The following is a 16,763-nucleotide window of genomic DNA, read 5'->3' on the forward strand; positions in this document are numbered from 1 at the left end:
ATAACTTCGCACCCCCGAAAGCACGCGCCAAGATCCCGACTCAATTATTGTTTGAATCCACGGATGGACCACCGAATTGTCGACGACTAACCAATTAACCGCCCTTCTCCAGTGATCCCACCCTCTAACTCTCTTCGGTCCCTCCAACCGAGAACCGAATGATCTCATAGAATGTACGCAGTAGAGTCCTCCGTATACGACATCCCGTGTCCGTCTTGGATTGTTTAACTTTCCTTGCTGTGTCGTCCTGGTTTCTATTTCCATGCTCAGGTTGCTCGCACTAATCTCTGCTACCTTGAACCCCGGTCGAGGCTCCTGATGGGGCCGGTTAATTTATTCGGTCTAGACTTGGGACTCTGGGCTCTGGGCTCTGGGATGGGGTTTTCAGCTGTTAGTTCAACGGGGAATGACGGATGGAGGGGAAGGGGGGTCGGTCGTGCGTTTGACACGGGATGAGATGGGATGGGATGGGAAAGAGATGAGAACGAACGAATGTGCCTGCGGGCAAACGAATGAGCGATTTTCCCCTCTCAATCTCACTCACTCCCTCAACTAGCTAATCGATTGCTCTGCGATACAGTCAACCCTACATAGTATGTCTGTACATGGGTCAGCCGATCCTCGCCAGCAGCAAACGTCGATATCTCCAGTATCTACCCTACAGGAAGACCCAGACAGCCAGTCAGCCCGTCATTAAACATTAGATAACAGAAAACGAATAATAGATATTGAACCAGCCCAGCCATGCAGGAAAGTAGAATGTGTTTGTTCGATCCGCTGATCATGCGTCCAGCGCATGTGCTTATTTGTTTGCTATCTATTGTTATGGACCACGGAGTGCTCCGTAATCAATTGATTGATTGCTGCATGAAGTATGCATGCATACATGCATACATGTGCATTGCCATGCGTCTGCCTGTGCACTCATGCACGCGGTCACGGCCCTCCCCCGGAATCAGCATCGGGGATCGGGATTTACAATGGATGGGGATGTGCATGGGATGCATGGCTTATGCAGATGTATCACTACTTAGACTTGGGGGTAGAGGGGTAGGTGAGGGGCCTGGATTTGGTTGTATGTTGGGTGGTTTGTTTGTATGTGTAGAGTGTAGTTGTATATAGATTAAGTTTACAGTACAAGTTCAGATATTGCTACTACTCCTAATACGTATACTGTGACTGAGACATATTTTCATCTGTTCAGTAGTCTGGAGGACAGGTAAAGCTAGATTGCAAATACATAGCTAGAAATACCAGAGCAACAAGCTCATCACTGTTATATATTCCCACCCCAACAAAGAGTACAAGAACCTGAATTCCTACCATTCTATCAAAGAGGAAGACATCAAGTCCATCTAGCCTGACACAAAACACTTTTAATAACGGGGAATCAACCAGATCGGCTCATCGATCTGCCCATCCATTTCAATTTCTACTTCTGGTTTTAATGGTCCGCAACGCCCTGTCCTGTAGTATATCAATCAAGCAATCAAATATTCCCAGATGCAACAATAAATAAAAAAGTCCTGCCCAGCCCCCTGGCCAATCAACCAACACATGCAATCGTTTTAAATAAAGCAATATGATAAGCGTTGTAAACGTGACTGGTGAACAAGAGGCGCAGCGGTCGCACAGCGCAAACGACGCCTTTTGCTTCGTGTCTATGAAAAGACATCCCAGTCATGTAGGCAACACGGAAAAAAAAAAAAAAAAAAAAAAAAAGAAACAAAATAAGAAAGATGGAATACACCATCACCGAACTCCGGGAAGATCATGACATGAGGTTGGGTTAGACTCATGGGTGGGTGCGATGAGGGCGGCGGCCTTCATTTACTGGGGTGATAACTCCGGCCGCGCTGGATTCGTCGTAGCGAACAAAGACCCTTCGTAGAAAGCGGCCGTGGGGATCTCCACAACCCAAACCGGACGTCGCCCTGATCATTTTTGGTTGTAATTGCTCGCGAGAATATGTTCAAGGCTCCTGGGTGGTCTCGGATAATAATAATGTCTAATTGTTTAGAAAGTGTACAAGCGATCCCGGGTTAGTCGTGATTCACTCCGTAAACAACGTGCGTCTCACGACTGCCCGTTGGTCGCATCACGCTGAGAGTCGCGTCTAGGTCCCATGGCCGACGGTCCTAGAGGAGGGATTCGATTGAGGGATGGAGACGACATCGCCGAATGTTGTCCGTTGGACCCAGAGGGTGGCTGGTTATGGAACATCATCGCATTCTCCCGTTGTCGGCGCTCTTCCTGCTCCGGCGTCATGCATTTGACTGGCGGCGGGATGGGCGCATCTGGCGAACTCCGACCCATGAGCTTTGGGCTCGGTTCAAGTTTTTGAATAGGAGGCAGGACCGGTGCGCCGGCGATACTGCCCGACGTCATGGGTCGAGGAGACTGCTTGGTCGGGCTGATTCCCGAGAACGGCACGCCTTGCGAGCTCTGTGGAGGGGAGGATTGACTGCCAGGGGTAGCCAGGAGGGATGAATGCCCATTGTGAACCGATGAGAAAGAGGCATAGTTGCCGCTGCCTGGCCGGGAAACTTGATGTTGCCGGAAGGGGGTCCACGGAGCTGGACTCTCGGACGAGGCGGCCGGAGGCGGAAACCCTGCAAGAGGACCGACGTCACGATTACCCTGGGTCGGGGACATCGACGGACGATTTTGGATGGGCGAGGCCATACTCTGGCTGTGAACAGAATGGGATGACGAGGGTCGTTGGGGGAAAGGTCCATGGTGACTGGGCGGAAGATGAGCGGCCTGCTGAATCGGCGGAAGTTTGGGGAGTTGATCCCTAGACGGCGTGTAGCCATTGGCACCCTTGGTGGGCGAGAATGGGGCCCGGGGGGAACCGAACGAAGGCATATGAGCAGACTGAGGCCGGCGTTCGGGTGATAGGGAGAACGGGACAGGTTGCGTCGTATGTTGCGGCGGCAGAGATGGCGGCATTGCAGATGGTTTTGAGGGAGACGCATTTGAGACCTTCGAGGGAGATCGATGAGCCTGGGGTTGATATGGTACAAAAGTATGAGCAATGGGCTTGGGAAGGTTCTTCTCGGTGTCGGCCGCAGATGGCGAAGAACCAACGCGGAATTTCAAGGGAGGGAGCTTGGGCATCTTCGCTTCCTCGTCTCGCCGCTTGCAGTCGACACAGACAAAATGGAAATCGTCGCGCTCTGCTTCATCCTGCTTAATACCAAGGCATTTGCTGTGCTGCCACACACTGCACTTTTCGCAGGCGACGCTATGGGAGCCATCGTCCTATTGAATATGTCAATAAACCGCCAGACTTCCGTTCGATGCGCGAATCCCTTACCAAGTTTTCTCCATGCACGCCGCAGCCGGCGCAATCAAAGATCCACTCGTCATCCTGAGAGAGTCCTTCCAAATTCTTGCGTTGTCTTTCTAGTTCCGCCCTCAACTGCCTTTCGGAGGCCCTGCTCTCGCCGCGTTCGAGTTTCTGTTGCTCCTCCTCGATCCTTTGCAATTCGGTCTCATGCAACAGGCGCTTCTTTTCCCGCTCTTTGATGCGCTCTTCGCGGGTCTGCATTCGCGAGCGTCTCTCCTCTTCGATCTTCGATTTCTTCTCTTCAGCCTTGCGGGCGGCAACGGCATCTGCTTCCTTCTTGCGTGCTGCTTCTTCCTCCTCACGCTCATGTCGCTCTTTCTCGGCTTTCCCGGCAATACGGCTCGAGCGCTTCGCGCCGGCCAGCAGCTGCAAGTTGAGAAGTTCCTTTTCACGCTTGGCTTTTTGTCGCTGTTGTGACTCTTCTTCCTTCTCGATCACCGGCATGACCTCCTCCTCGATGCGGTCTCGGAGAATTTTCTCATCGGCATCTTTCGTTTTCCGAATAGAGGCCAAAAATTGCTGGTAGTCTGAAAGGGTGATTGCGATGCACTCCCACTGCATATTTTCAAAAGGATCCCGAGCAACGTCGCCATCCGGAGGGTTGTTATTGTCCTCGTCCGAGGAATCGTTGCCAAAGGCTACTCCCGAGACCTTTCTTCGCTTCGACGCCCTCACGGCTCGGGCACTCTTCCTCTTGGCCTTCGTTTTGGCCGGTTTGGGGGGAGGGAGGGGAGGGTCGGTGCGACGGTAGAGTCTGTTGTCGTCTAGGATGTAGTAGTAGCGCCCGTCGCGATCGTATCCTACTTCTTCAATTCGCTGGAAAGGGAGGTTGTCAGTAATGAGCCGAGCCGGAAAACGTAGTCAGTGGGAAGGCAACTCACCCATTGTGTCTGGTCAAGTTCTTTTTGCTCCGGCATCTTATCGCGAAGGCGATCGGGGTTCCAGAAGGTCCACACGGTCAGTTGGTGAAGCACGCGAAGTTTCAAAAAGACATCGAATTCGGAGAATTTGTTCGGGACCTCGTCGTGGCCGAAGGGGTTGGGAAGATGAGGGGCTTTGGCATTGTACTGTCGTCGCGTATATTCGTCGAAATTATCGAACCTAAGAACGAATCCATCGTGGTCAGTTTTGCGCGATCAGAGGAACCGGGGGAAGATCGGTCACGTACGTCAGGCCGCGATGCGACGAGACCCATTTGAGCAGACACAGCCCAATTTCCAGCAGCTTTTCTGACGATTCTGGTTTCAGACATTCGGTCTCTAGGTCCTATTACAGAAGACACGGTTAGAATACATCAAAAGGGTTTGGTATGCACGACGTCATGACGAGCGGTTCTGCGCCTCCGGCTCGCAGGCCGAGCGGCGAAGGGGCACGTACGTCGATCCCGAAATCCTCATCAATCTTCATCAGTTTTCCGAAAATCGCGATGTACTGCATGAGATTGGCGAACTCCCAGCAATTCCGAAGCCGATCAAGTAGATTCGGTTCCTCCGGGGCCTGCTGAGGAGCGGCGTCCGCCTCGGAGCGGGTGCGCTTTCGCGAGACCATGGAGGCGGTTCGAGACCATGAAAAGACGCCGCAGCGCAGGACCGGATGCCGATGGGGAAAATTCCGCGTCGGAGAGAGTGCGCTGACAACCGGCGAGGCAGAAAGTGGGGGAGGAGGGGAGAAATGCGCCGAACAAACGGTATCAAAAATTCGGGAGCAAAGCGGTGCTGGTGGAGAGGAGGGCAGGGCGTGTCGGCGAGCGAAGGAGATGAGCTCAGACTTCCCGGAGGCGCGTCGGGCCCGTCAGGTGATTGGCGGGCCGATTGGGCGTCCGATCACTTCAGGTCGATCTTCTCGACGCCCCCTCGCTTTTACACCCTTTGGGACCATTTGGAACTACGACGGAGCGGAGGTTCGTCTCGGACTTAAAAGTAATCGACATTCATAGATGCACCAGCAAACAATAAAGCCATAATAGCCATAGACTGACGGTCCCGTTGCCACCCGACAAACCCGAAGTAGGAAAGGTATGTGAAGCCCAACGCATGCAAAAAACAAAAACCTAGATCTTGGTATCTCTCGCTCAAAGAGGGTCTATCTCATTCAGATGGGGAGGGGGAAAGAGATCAGAAAGGACGAGAATGCACAGAAACACTTGCGCCATCCATATCCACGCCACCGCACCGCCTTATACCACATTATGACCGAAATGGGGAGAGAACAAAGGGGGGAATGACATGACGACCCTGCAGAAATAAGAAGAAAAGGAAAGATAAACATAATAATAGGAAGGTAGAAATCAAGCAAGCAGGCAGGTGAGCAAAAAAAGAATAAGGTGAGCGAGCAAAAGGGGAAAAATAAAAGCAAAAAAAAAAGCAAAAAAAAAAGAAGAAAAAAAAGAAAAAACCTTTAATACATAATGGTCACAAAGATCCCCCATCGTTCGTCTGCCCTCTCTTCCCCTGTTTTGTTGTTTTTCTTTGCAATTTTTTTTTTCTGTATCGTTGTTGCCAGTTCACACACAAATTGCGCCTGAAACCCATTTCGCCTAAGACCGTCCCATGCATATCGTAAGGTAGTCAAATATACCAAGCAAAATCAACGTCAAAAAAAGGAAGGAGATGCTTTTGTCAACTTTTTACAGAGCAACACCCGGTGCGCCATCGGAGACATTATCGGAGAGGTTGATGAGGAGCTGCGCGAGGCAACGTTTCGTGGCGGCGTCGTCGCGAAGAACGGATGAGAAGGTGGCGTCCCGCAGCGGTTCGGGGAGACACTGTCGCAACGCTTCCCGCGCTCGGCTATTGTCACTGAGGCTGTAATCCAGTTAGAAATCCAAGTAGACGCGACAACCAGGTGGAAGAATAATCATACCGAAGAAAGCAGCGCACGACGTGCTTGAGCAACCGGACGGTTTGCTGCTCCACCAGCTGAGTGACCATGTTGCTCAGAACAGTCCCCACGGCGTAGAATCTCTCGTACGTGGCGCAAATATAAGCAAGACCAATATCATCCAACAGAATCTTTTGTACAATGAAGATCGCCACCGTTTTGCTGAGCTCCGAGCCCGTCTCCATGATGCGAAGGCAGAGCGGGATGATCTCGGTGGTGAGAAGGAAGTTGATGACATCCGAGGAGTCGTTCTTGACCAAAGCACCGATCACGCCCAATGAGGTGAGTCGCAAGTATTCAAACGGACGAGATTTTGAGGTGGTGTTCAGGAATGGGTAAAGGAAAAGCGGAATGTGAGCTAATTCGGAGAGAAATACTCGTCAGCCAAATCCCATCGCGTAGCCCGTAGCTACTTCGGAGACATATAGTTCTGCGACATACCATTCAAGAACAGAGTGCGGGTCTCGTTATGGGAGGCAACGCATTGCAGAAGCGCCAGCGCGTTGCAAACTCGATTTGAGGCCGCGGCCGTCAACTGGGAGGGGTTTAGAAGGGGGTATACAGAGATAATCTCTTGGAGTAGAGCGGTCATGACGCCTATAGAAACGATACAAGTTAGCCAATCGCGTATTCTCAGCTACCATCTTCAAGAAACCAGGCTCTCGATGGCGTCGCCGCAAGGGTAGATGTCCCATACCAAATGAATGCCAAATGACCAACGCCAACTCAGGCACCTGCTCTCTCTTCTTGCTGAGCTCCATCAGAGCCGCCTCTCTGCGGTTTGGGTCCAGGAGCTCGGCGACCCAGATGAAGACCTTGCGGTTCTCATCGCTGATCCCGCCATCCATCACCGACACCGCGCCCGGCAACGAAGCATCCCCACCTATCGCACCGGCACCGGCGCCCTGTGCTGGATTCCCACCGCCAGCGTTGGAGGCCATGGCAATGCGGTTATAATGTTGCTGCTGAGCGGCAGCCGCGGCAGCCGCTGCCGCCTGGACTTGGGCATGCTGTTGGGCCACCAAGGAGTGCTGCTGCTGGGCCTGGTGGGGATGGTGCTGGGCTTGATGATGTTGCTGCTGCTGCTGTTGCTGTTGCTGTTGCTGCAGCCAGGACGGATCCGCCTGGGGATATTGGTGCTGATGAGAAAAGACGTGTTGGGTCTGCGTTTGGAGCATGGCGGGCGGGCGAGGGACGGATTCGTGGACTCGTAATCCTCAGGAGAGAATGGAGGGTCCCGAGCGACCGGGAGGAGAGGCAAGAAAAATACGGGGCAGAGGAAAAGTGCGAGAACTGTCAAGGACACGGCCGCGAGGTCAAGCGCATGAATGACGGAGGTGCGGTCCGTTGAGGTGGGAGGGAGGATGGAATTGGCGAGAGGTGAGGAATGACCGGAATGAACGAACGATGAAGAGGAAGTCCCGGGCTACGGGAGGCGGGGAGAGCGTAGTTCCGCTGCCTCGCCCGCGCTTTTCGCCTCCGACCGACGCTCGCTCTCGCTCGTCCCGACCCTCCCATTCCCTGGATCCCCTTTGCCATGGAAGAATCTACCTGGTCCGTCGTGTCTCCCATTCGGAATGGCTCCCGTCGAATCCTTGGATCTGCCGCTCCCTGTCTCTCCAGCCTGCCCTGCAGGTCGCACTGAGGGTCGCACGAGATGCTTCGGCAGGTGCATGATTATCGAGATCCAGCATTGATCTATAGCCTGCTGGTCGCAACGAACTCTCGATAGGGTGGGATGCAGATAATCCTAGGGGTTTATTTATTGCTTTCCCCTTTCTTTTCTCTCGTTTGATTCCGCCTTGTTTCTTCGACTGAAGTGGAGTACCTCTATCCCCAACCTGGCCCTAGGGTCAATATGCTTCGAATCTTGCCATCACTGTCAGATCGCTTGCAATGATTCATCTACCCCAACCGTTCATCGATTCTGAGATCGCAGTTTCTTTAATCGTAAATTGATATTTATCTCATGTCTCGTATTTACATCAGTCTGTCTTCCATCCGTCCAAATCATTCCCGGGAAAAAGAAAAAAGAAAAAAAGAGGGCACGCGCAGAACATTAAAAACGGCTCTTAGGGCATGGAAACATAACTCATTATACACATCAGATTTCGGAAAAAGACAAAAAAACCAAGATCAACACGAGGGGCAAAATTTCATAATACATTCATCGTGCAGCGTGCCGAACCAGCGCCATTTTATGCATATTCTGACCGGAAATCGGCAGAAATTGAAACATCAAGGAAAAAGAGCTTCTCAGGCTCGATATGGTCATGGGTCATTAAATGTCATTGATCGAGCCTATTGCGTCAAAGCTCATGATCGTCGTGAACGTGGTGGACGTGGGTAGGATCGTCGAGAGCGCCGTGTCCGCCTATCCGAACTTTCGCTACCTACAAACCAGTCAGTTAGCAAATGTCATTGGAGACTGTGTGAGAGGAAAATGCTGCACTTACTTGCACTGGTGTTGGTGTAATAATCCGAGTACGTGTAGTAGCTGCTGGGATAGCTTAAGCTGCTCTTCTCGTCGTGGTCTCTGCGTCTCTTCAATCCCAGACACAGCGCAAGCGCACCGAGGATGATACCGATGCTCGCCATGCTTCCCCATTTCGATTTCTTTTCTCCCGTCTCGGGGGCGGAGGGCCGGGCTCCGAACCAGGTGCGTCCCTCAGGTCTTCCACCGTGCGCATGCGAATGATGGGAGTACCGATCTTCGACATAGGTCGTCTCCTTTCTTCTTCTCCTGCCGATACCCAGACATGCGAACAGAGATTCCAGAGCCCCGCGGCAACACAGGCACGCCAAAAGCAGCAGCAGCAGGAAAGCGCCGGCGATTGATCCGATCACGATGCCTGCAATGGCTCCTCCGCTGAGTCCTCCGTCGTCGGGGGCCTTCACCCCTACCATGGCTGCGCCGTCGGTGCCCACGGGGGTTTCGAATGGCTGCGTGGTTGTCGCGGAGGCGGTGGCGGTGACAGTACTGGCACTGGTGCCTCTCACGGGAGGCGTGGCTGTAGCGGTAGCCCAGATCGAGGAACTTCCCATGATACACTGGTCGTTGGAGCAGACATATGCCGCGCCGCAGCAGGTGTTGCCGCAAACCGTCTCGCCGAGGTCGGACTTGCAACTGCCCGAACCGCCACCCCCGGTTGCCGTTGGCTTCGAGCCTCGAGTGCTCCATGTCGAAGTGAAAGTCGAGGTGTCTGTTTCGGTGACCACCCAGGTGGTGGTGTGGTATTCCCATCCGCCGTCGTCGCTGCCGCCGCCGTCTTCGCAGACTGCTTGGCCATTACCGTTGGTGCTGCATGTTTGGCTCCCGGTGCAGCAGACTTGACCGTAATACCCACAAGGGTTATCGCAGCGCTTTTCCAGCCTGGCCTCGTCGATATCCACCGGCGATGCCGCCGAGAGTTGAAGTTGCGCCGATAGGGTCAGTATCGAGATCGCCGATCGTAGTATTCGGGAAGTATGCATGGCGGAAGTAGATGTAGATAAGATGCGACCAAGTGCACGAGGTCGACTGGGAGGATTTCTCCTGCGCTTCCCTAAATCCCCGAAGCACTGAAATCACTCAACACCTGCGACACCCTTTTTCCCTGTCGAGGTAGCTTTGCTCTGGTCCTTGACAAGTACAGCACAGTCTAGTAAACAGACGATCGTATCTAGATCCTAGATACCTTTGTAATCAAACCAGATGAGATCAATGGAATGCAGAACCGGCATCCAGCAGAAACGAAAAGAAAGAGAACGAGGAATCTGACAGAGGAGGAAAGAATGGAGGGGGGAAGAGGAGAAAGAATTGGCGGCGGGCAGTCTGGCCGGCATACAATCGCTGCACGATCCTCCCCAGCCTCCCGTCATACCCAACCACCTCATTTTCCCACTCGGATTAACCTCGCCGTTGGGTCTTTTCTAAAATTAAGGATGACTTGGGTGGACAAGAGAATTGTGGGCGAGTCTCTCCCAGCCTCCTTTTTTTTTTTTTTTTTTTTTTTTTCTCTTAATTTCTTGACGACAATCTCCATACAGCATCCCACCTGCTTACAGCCGGCACAGCAACCAACCCCGCCTTCTGACTCTTTGAGGTTACAAAGTAGAACGCAATCCAACTCAATTCAGTTAATCTCCTCCCCGCTTTTCCCTTCTTGTCTCTCTCGACCCCATCTTAGAAGGCCAGAAGCATCCCGTCCCCTTAGTTCGAGACCCGACTGAGCCACAATCACGACCCAAGCATCCCGCATGATTGGCGTCTAGTGTCGGTGTATCGGTATCCAGACCGGAGTATCCAGTACCACTCCCACTCTCCAGTATTATGCCTTACTCCTCCATAGGTACAGTACCTACGCAGGCAAAGGAAAGGTACGGTAGTCCCTGAACCCGAAACCCAATTGCCCAACCAGACTCGCCCGGGTCAACGACGGAGATTACCCTGTCTCGCGGCCACTCGCTTCCTGCGTCCTTACTGTACGGATGACTTCACCTGCCTGACGTGTCGGTCTCGGTCAGAAGCTCTGCCTTGGCATTGGTTCCCTGCGACGTACGCTGCTCCGCTCCTGTATGTAGGAACCACCACCTAAAATGACCTTATGTAGAGCCTAGCACCAGTTGGTCGTAAGGAGGGTGTGGCTCGCCCGTCGGGACTCCCAATCGGGCGTCTGGTCTCAGGGCCCGAGTCGAGTGCGGTGTGTCTTTAATCTATTGCCTTCGTTGCCACTGGTCTGCTCTGGCGAGGCGATGTGATTATGCGGTGTGCTGACTGCAGGTGAGGTACGAGGACCCGCCCAGCGAGTGCCTGCCCTAGGGTTTGGGGGTTTTTCCCCCGGGGATTTATCGCCTCGTGTTGGAGTCGGGAGTATTCGATGGCAAGAAATAAATAGTATTTGCTCGTTCGGTTGGTCTGCTAATTCTCCTATGTACAAAAAAAAAATATAATAAAAACATGGCAACAGTGATAGATTTACAATCTTTCCGTAATCCGCAAAACATAGCATCGTCATCGTTCAGTAACCCATTATCCATATGCAAGGTTCAAAGGCACAAATGTACACCCAATAAAATTAGAGAGTGAAACATGCGCCTCGGAAACGTCGGGGAAGAAGGAAAAAAAAAGGAAATATTTCCACATCGCACATTCATTTCGAAAAACGCGAAAAGAATAAGGCGTCAAGCATCACACGAGCATTCCGGCCGCTCCAATGACCACGCCGAAGATGAGGTCCTGTAGACTGGTGGTGCGTCCCGTGTTGGCTCGGCTCTCGTCATCGGTCTGGGTATGATACGTCTCGCAGTATCCCAGATTGAGTCCGTGGCAGGCTTCCTGGCTCAGACTGGAACAGGTAGAAACGGCGGACGGTTTGGAGCCGCCCTCGCGAGTGACTCCCGCGCCGCCGCCGCCGACTGTGACTGCGTAGCCCCCTCCCAGCTCCGAGAGACATCCCGTGTAGTCGCTTTCGCACCGGGAATAGTACGACGAGCAGACTCCGGCATTCGAAAACGAGGTCGGCACGTAGACGAACGGATAAGCGCCGGGCATTGTTGAGCCGGTGATGGTAGCGTCGTTCGGAGCGGTCGTCTGCGTCGCAGTCGCGGTTTTAGGGAATCGAAAGCTCGTGCTGGACGCTCCGCCGCCGCCAGATCCTCCAGTTAGACTCCCCGTGCAGCTTGCTCCGGTCGGACAACAGGCGATGTTATCGGCTTCGTCACGAGCACACTTGGAGCCCTGCCTGCAGCAGATGTCGGTTTTATCCATGTTGCTGCAGGCATTATACCCGGCCGGACAGTCGCCATCTCGCTTCAGCAACCGCAGGAGAATGTCATATGCTCCTTTGCCGGATTCTGGCGTCTCGGGAGGAGAGAACGGGAGGGTTTCTATCGATAAAACGGTCGAGGCGAGGAATGTGGCCGAGATCCACCCAGATAACTTCATCCTTAGCGGCCTGGGGCTATCGTTTGCCCGCCACGCTGTCAATCAATATACCAATATCAACCGGCGGATTAGGGACTCGATCAAGCAGTTCGGTCGAGTGTCGAATGCGCGGAGTGTTTCGAGCGTCGAGCGAAATGCCACGAGAGATAACGGCTGATCAACAAACTACTCAAAACGGCAAATGTAAGTATAAGCGGGCGATCGCAAAAGGACAGGGAACGAGATCACCGAGGGGCACTTACTGGTCGCTAGGTTTGTTCCTCCAAGAAATCCTCACGACAGATTTCTTCGGGAAGAATCCAGACCGGAACAGGTGGATGATGTAGTTACGCTGTGCTGCCAGCGCAATCTCCACCGGGAACCCTGCCACAGCAACGGAGCGTCGCCCGCGGTGGACCGCCTGCCCAACCACCCGCCGGGTTCTTGATCCCACGCTTCCTCCATCGGACTCCGTGCACGGATTTTTTTTTTTTTGTCTCTCTTTCACTCTCTGTATGTTAACTTCTATTTTTGTTTCATCCTTGGACGTAAGCCATACGTCAGTCATTAAACCGGACGGAATCTGCTCTGATAAAAGAGACAAGAGACCCGTTGTACGGAACTCCGTACCACCGTACTTGTACTCCGATGTTCTTAGCGCCTGAAAACCCAAAGCCTAGTCAGGATCCATAATATGGGGCTAATCAACCCGAATCCGATCTGTTTCTGGCTTGTATACCGGCTGAAGAAGTATATCGATGGAAATGCTTGAGTTTCTGCGCTCGGCCCGTCCACGTTGCACTGGAACATGTGACTGAGGGGTCATGGGACTCCGACTTGCAGCTCAACCTCCTTGGATCGCATTCTCGGTCGCCGTTTGCTATTCCACACAGGCGAGGCTTCGAATTTTTCGACCTTGAAATAACCTGACGAGATTTGTCCGTGACACAGGCGTTTCTGCAGGGTAACATGTCCGCGACTGACGACTCCCTCCCGATGAGGATTCCGGTGGTGGATTTCTCATCGTGGAATGACCCCCGTGACCAAACAGCTCGGATGAGAGTGGCACAGGAACTTGTCGAAGCCTGCCAAAGAGTTGGTTTTGTTTACATTATAAATCATTCCCTGCCCGAATCGTTCCTGGATGAAGCCTTCGCATGGACCAAGCGTCTCTTCGATCTGCCCGAGGAGGTGAAGATGAAAGCCCCTCATCCACCAGGCTGGGCCGTCCATCGAGGATACTCGCCACCGGGATTTGAAAAGGTCTCGCAGAGCCTTAGCACTGGGGACGATGACGAGATAAAACGAAAGATGAGGCAGATCCCGGATGTCAAGGTAGGTGCTGTCCTGCGGTGGATAGAGGAAACATAGTTTCATTTCCATCGGTTAATGATAAAATCTGTAGGAAGTTTATGACATCGGCAGTGAAGAGAACACGGATCAGCCCAATCAGTGGATCCCCGAAGAACTGTTTCCCGGCTTCCGCGCCTTCATGAACAAGTTCTACTGGGAGTGTAATCGAGTGGGCGATAGCGTGCTTCGTGCCTTGGCCGTAGGGCTGAACTTGGACGACGAGTCTTATCTGGCCAAGCAGCATTCGGGATATGAAAATCATATTCGATTGCTTCATTACATGCCTATAGCCGCCGAGGAATTGGAGAAGGAGCGTGCCACTCGTTGCGGAGCACACACCGACTGGAGTTCCATTACGATGCTCTTCCAGGATGACTGCGGTGGTTTAGAGGTGGAAGATATCTCTCGACCGGGAACGTTCGTTCCCGTGGAGCCCGTCAAGAACGCCATTGTCATGAACGTTGGAGATCTTCTTCAGAGATGGAGTAATGGTAAAGCCTGATTGCCGGGGGATAGAACCAGTTGTAAGCTGACCCTCATAGACCGACTTCGTTCGACAAATCACCGAGTTCGGCTACCACCACTCGCCGACCGATTCGAGGGTCCCAATCGAATGACTCGCGACCGTTACTCGATCCCGTACTTCATGACGACTGATCGGGAGACGGTCATTGAATGCATACCATCTTGTACGAACGAGAACGAGCCTCCCAAATACCGCCCCATCAAGCAGGTTGATTACACCAGAATGCGAGCATCTATGATGTATGAAAAGTGATATTCCTTATTTCGTTGGTCAAAACCAGCACAAATAATAGCGACAGTGGCATGGATTTTATATGAATACTCATGAATGATGAAATGATCACAGTCATAATAAGTAGATGTAGAAAGAGGTGCCAAGACCGCAAACCCTAAGCCCTACTTCCATGTCCTAATGCGGTAATCAGCCTCCGCGGACATCAGAGCCAGCCAAGCCAAGTCGCCGATAAGTTGTTCATCCAGCTTCCTATCAGCAGACCCTTTTCAAGCATCCACTTCCTCGCGCCAACCCCCTCTACGACCCGAAAAACGCTCATTTCTCGCCCTCCGAGAGTTTTCCAACGCGTTGGGAACCAGCGCTTCCCGAAACAAACTACTGCAAACCCGCCCCTCGCCGACCCCTCACCCCCCATCTACCAAAATGTCCATCCCCAACGAAGCTTTGCAGAAGGTGATTTGCCCTCTATGGTTACATGTCGCGGCGCGTATCATGGTTCTATCTATAGCATGCTAATCTATCTGATGAACAGCTCCTGCAAGAGCTCGAGACCCGCATCGTCGCCTCCCAACAGCAGATCGGCATCACCAAGGCGCAAATCACAACCAAGCAGAGAGACATCCGGATGCTGGAGCTGACGTCCAAGGAGATCGGATCGCTGCCGAAGGACACCAACGTGTATGAGGGAGTGGGCAAGATGTGAGTTGAGCGCTTAAGGAGACGGGATTCTCTGGGGTCCGGCGGTTGGGAGTTTCAAGCTAATTGGGACAATGCTAGGTTCATGAGCGTGCCAATGAACACCGTCGACAAGCGCATATCGACCGAGAGCACGGAACTGAAGTCGGATATCTCGGGCCTGGAGAAGAAGCTGTCCTCGCTGGAAATGACGCATAAGAATGGTCGCGAGAACCTCGAGCGCATCTTGAAATCGGGCGACAGGGCTTGATTTGGTCCCCGGGGCTGCTTATTTTATGTTTAATTATTATTCATATCTGCGCTTGGAGTTCATGCGATGATGTTTTGTTTCTTTTTATATCACCCTTGTGGCTTGGCATAGCTGGTAAGATATCGGCATGGGATATAGTTTGTCTCGACAGGGATGGGCGAGAGGATGTGGACGACCGTGATCTGTTTTGGAGGACCGAAATAGATCGAAAATGACTGGGTCAGGGTGCTCTAGAGCCTGTGTGGGCATGGAGTTGAGCGCTTACGGCGAAGCTGGCAGGACCAGAGGCGCAGTTCTTGTGGAGAGCGTCTATTGCAATGACCCGTGGGGACTGTCCTATACATACTACCATCTAGATATACGCAGAAATGCGAACAATGCGGTTCAGATCGAACCGAGACCAGGTCCACCTGCACTGCAACATCGACACTGCATTCATATATTATTACCTTATCATATTATTCTATTATTCTATTATCCTATTATCATATTCTCCTGTTAATCTCCGGCGGTACCTGACTTGATCTGATTTCCCAAACCCAATCTCCATGCAGGCGATGAAACAAGGCGAGACGCCAGATCGCTGCCTAAGGGGTCATGGGTCAGGCAGCGACGGAGCACCTTATGGATCCGTGGATGACCAGCAGGAATCGCATCATGCCGTTGGGGAGAATGATCTGGGTGCCCAGCCCTGAGCCCCGAAATCGGGACGCAAAGCACGCGCAGATGGAAGATACCAGATCACACCAGCCCGTCATCAGGTCAACGTGCTGGCGATCAAGGTTTCTGGGTCTGCGGGATCAACCGCCGGAGTTCCCTGGGTTTCCTCGCCTCCCAACCACCGGCGCCAAACATCAAACCAGAAGCGCTGGATATCGCCAGCGTCCGATCCAAGCCCTGGACCAGAGCCTCCAGGTCGAGTTTCAGATAATCGTGCCATTCTTTGCGCCTTGCAGGGGAGCCGCAGGAACCGCGTGGATCTTAGTCCGCACCACTACTCGGTCGAAACTACCTAGATAAATACTTAAATACTTCGTACTCCGTCAAGATCAAATGCGAAATACCTCAAGAGGCAGCCCGATGATCAGGCTGACCCAATGATGCCCATCTCCGACGCCATTCGCCCCGGACAAATCACCGCCGTTGCTCTTCCCCCCACTTCCAGCTGAAAAGGCTGTGGCTTTCTTTTCCTCGCCTTCGCTTTCTTCCTTTCTTTCCTTCCTTCTTCTTCTCTCTTCCCCGTATCCCGGCTTCCGTCCGACTCGTGCTTTTTCCTCGCCCTCATCCGTTCCTGGTCGGCTTTGCTTTGTCCGGGGACGTGCCCAGCCGGCCATTAATCACGCTCGCTATTAACTAGTGATCGTGCCGCCATTCCCACTTACGTCACTGCCTCACCCCGCTTGAATCATCCCGTCCATTTATTAAAGCGTCCATCGAGGGTTCCGTCATCCAGCACAGAAATCCACATATTCCTTTTTTCTTGCATTTTATACCCCCTTTCGAAAAATCCCAAAAGAAGCAGAAAACCAGCAAACGAGAGTCTCTCCCCCTCCACAAACGCACATCC

The 16,763-nt window shown here is 52.7% G+C and overlaps 7 protein-coding genes across 7 annotated transcripts; 2 read left to right on the forward strand and 5 right to left on the reverse strand.

Moving 5' to 3' along the window:
* Window positions 1-1,699: 1,699 nt before the first annotated feature.
* On the reverse strand, window positions 1,700-5,065 carry P170DRAFT_411976 (putative PHD finger domain protein). The gene is made up of 5 exons (XM_024846918.1): window positions 4,730-5,065; window positions 4,521-4,618; window positions 4,234-4,453; window positions 3,320-4,168; window positions 1,700-3,264 (listed from the first exon to the last, which is right to left on the reverse strand). The coding sequence occupies exons 1-5, from the start codon at window positions 4,898-4,900 to the stop codon at window positions 2,077-2,079; spliced, it is 2,526 nt and encodes an 841-aa protein (XP_024702028.1). The 5' UTR covers window positions 4,901-5,065; the 3' UTR covers window positions 1,700-2,076.
* Window positions 5,066-5,978: 913 nt separating this feature from the next.
* P170DRAFT_363223 (Rcd1-like cell differentiation family protein) lies at window positions 5,979-7,410 on the reverse strand (the record flags this gene model as incomplete). The annotated part of the gene is made up of 4 exons (XM_024844563.1): window positions 5,979-6,156; window positions 6,215-6,590; window positions 6,674-6,829; window positions 6,930-7,410. The coding sequence occupies 4 exons, from the start codon at window positions 7,408-7,410 to the stop codon at window positions 5,979-5,981; spliced, it is 1,191 nt and encodes a 396-aa protein (XP_024702029.1).
* Window positions 7,411-8,170: 760 nt separating this feature from the next.
* P170DRAFT_438432 (uncharacterized protein) lies at window positions 8,171-10,032 on the reverse strand. The gene is made up of 2 exons (XM_024849600.1): window positions 8,689-10,032; window positions 8,171-8,625 (listed from the first exon to the last, which is right to left on the reverse strand). Exons 1-2 carry the CDS (start codon window positions 9,704-9,706, stop codon window positions 8,549-8,551), a joined length of 1,095 nt encoding a protein of 364 aa, XP_024702030.1. The 5' UTR covers window positions 9,707-10,032; the 3' UTR covers window positions 8,171-8,548.
* Window positions 10,033-10,668: 636 nt separating this feature from the next.
* Window positions 10,669-11,315, reverse strand: P170DRAFT_221187 (uncharacterized protein). Its single transcript, XM_024842859.1, has one exon. The coding sequence runs from the start codon at window positions 11,227-11,229 to the stop codon at window positions 10,894-10,896; it is 336 nt and encodes a 111-aa protein (XP_024702031.1). The 5' UTR covers window positions 11,230-11,315; the 3' UTR covers window positions 10,669-10,893.
* Window positions 11,095-12,627, reverse strand: P170DRAFT_466148 (uncharacterized protein). Its single transcript, XM_024852390.1, has 2 exons — window positions 12,401-12,627; window positions 11,095-12,323 (listed from the first exon to the last, which is right to left on the reverse strand). The coding sequence occupies exon 2, from the start codon at window positions 12,156-12,158 to the stop codon at window positions 11,403-11,405; it is 756 nt and encodes a 251-aa protein (XP_024702032.1). The 5' UTR covers window positions 12,159-12,323; window positions 12,401-12,627; the 3' UTR covers window positions 11,095-11,402.
* On the forward strand, window positions 12,618-14,357 carry P170DRAFT_387612 (isopenicillin N synthase family dioxygenase). Its single transcript, XM_024845810.1, has 3 exons — window positions 12,618-13,472; window positions 13,543-13,981; window positions 14,033-14,357. Exons 1-3 carry the CDS (start codon window positions 13,107-13,109, stop codon window positions 14,266-14,268), a joined length of 1,041 nt encoding a protein of 346 aa, XP_024702033.1. The 5' UTR covers window positions 12,618-13,106; the 3' UTR covers window positions 14,269-14,357.
* A 143-nt stretch (window positions 14,358-14,500) lies between these two features.
* Window positions 14,501-15,624, forward strand: P170DRAFT_466150 (putative prefoldin subunit 1). Its single transcript, XM_024852391.1, has 3 exons — window positions 14,501-14,703; window positions 14,783-14,949; window positions 15,028-15,624. The coding sequence occupies exons 1-3, from the start codon at window positions 14,674-14,676 to the stop codon at window positions 15,194-15,196; spliced, it is 366 nt and encodes a 121-aa protein (XP_024702034.1). The 5' UTR covers window positions 14,501-14,673; the 3' UTR covers window positions 15,197-15,624.
* The last annotated feature ends 1,139 nt before the right edge of the window (window positions 15,625-16,763 follow it).

The sequence above is a fragment of the Aspergillus steynii genome, assembly GCF_002849105.1.
Source record: "Aspergillus steynii IBT 23096 chromosome Unknown P170scaffold_6, whole genome shotgun sequence".
NCBI classification, from domain to species: Eukaryota; Fungi; Ascomycota; class Eurotiomycetes; order Eurotiales; family Aspergillaceae; genus Aspergillus; species Aspergillus steynii.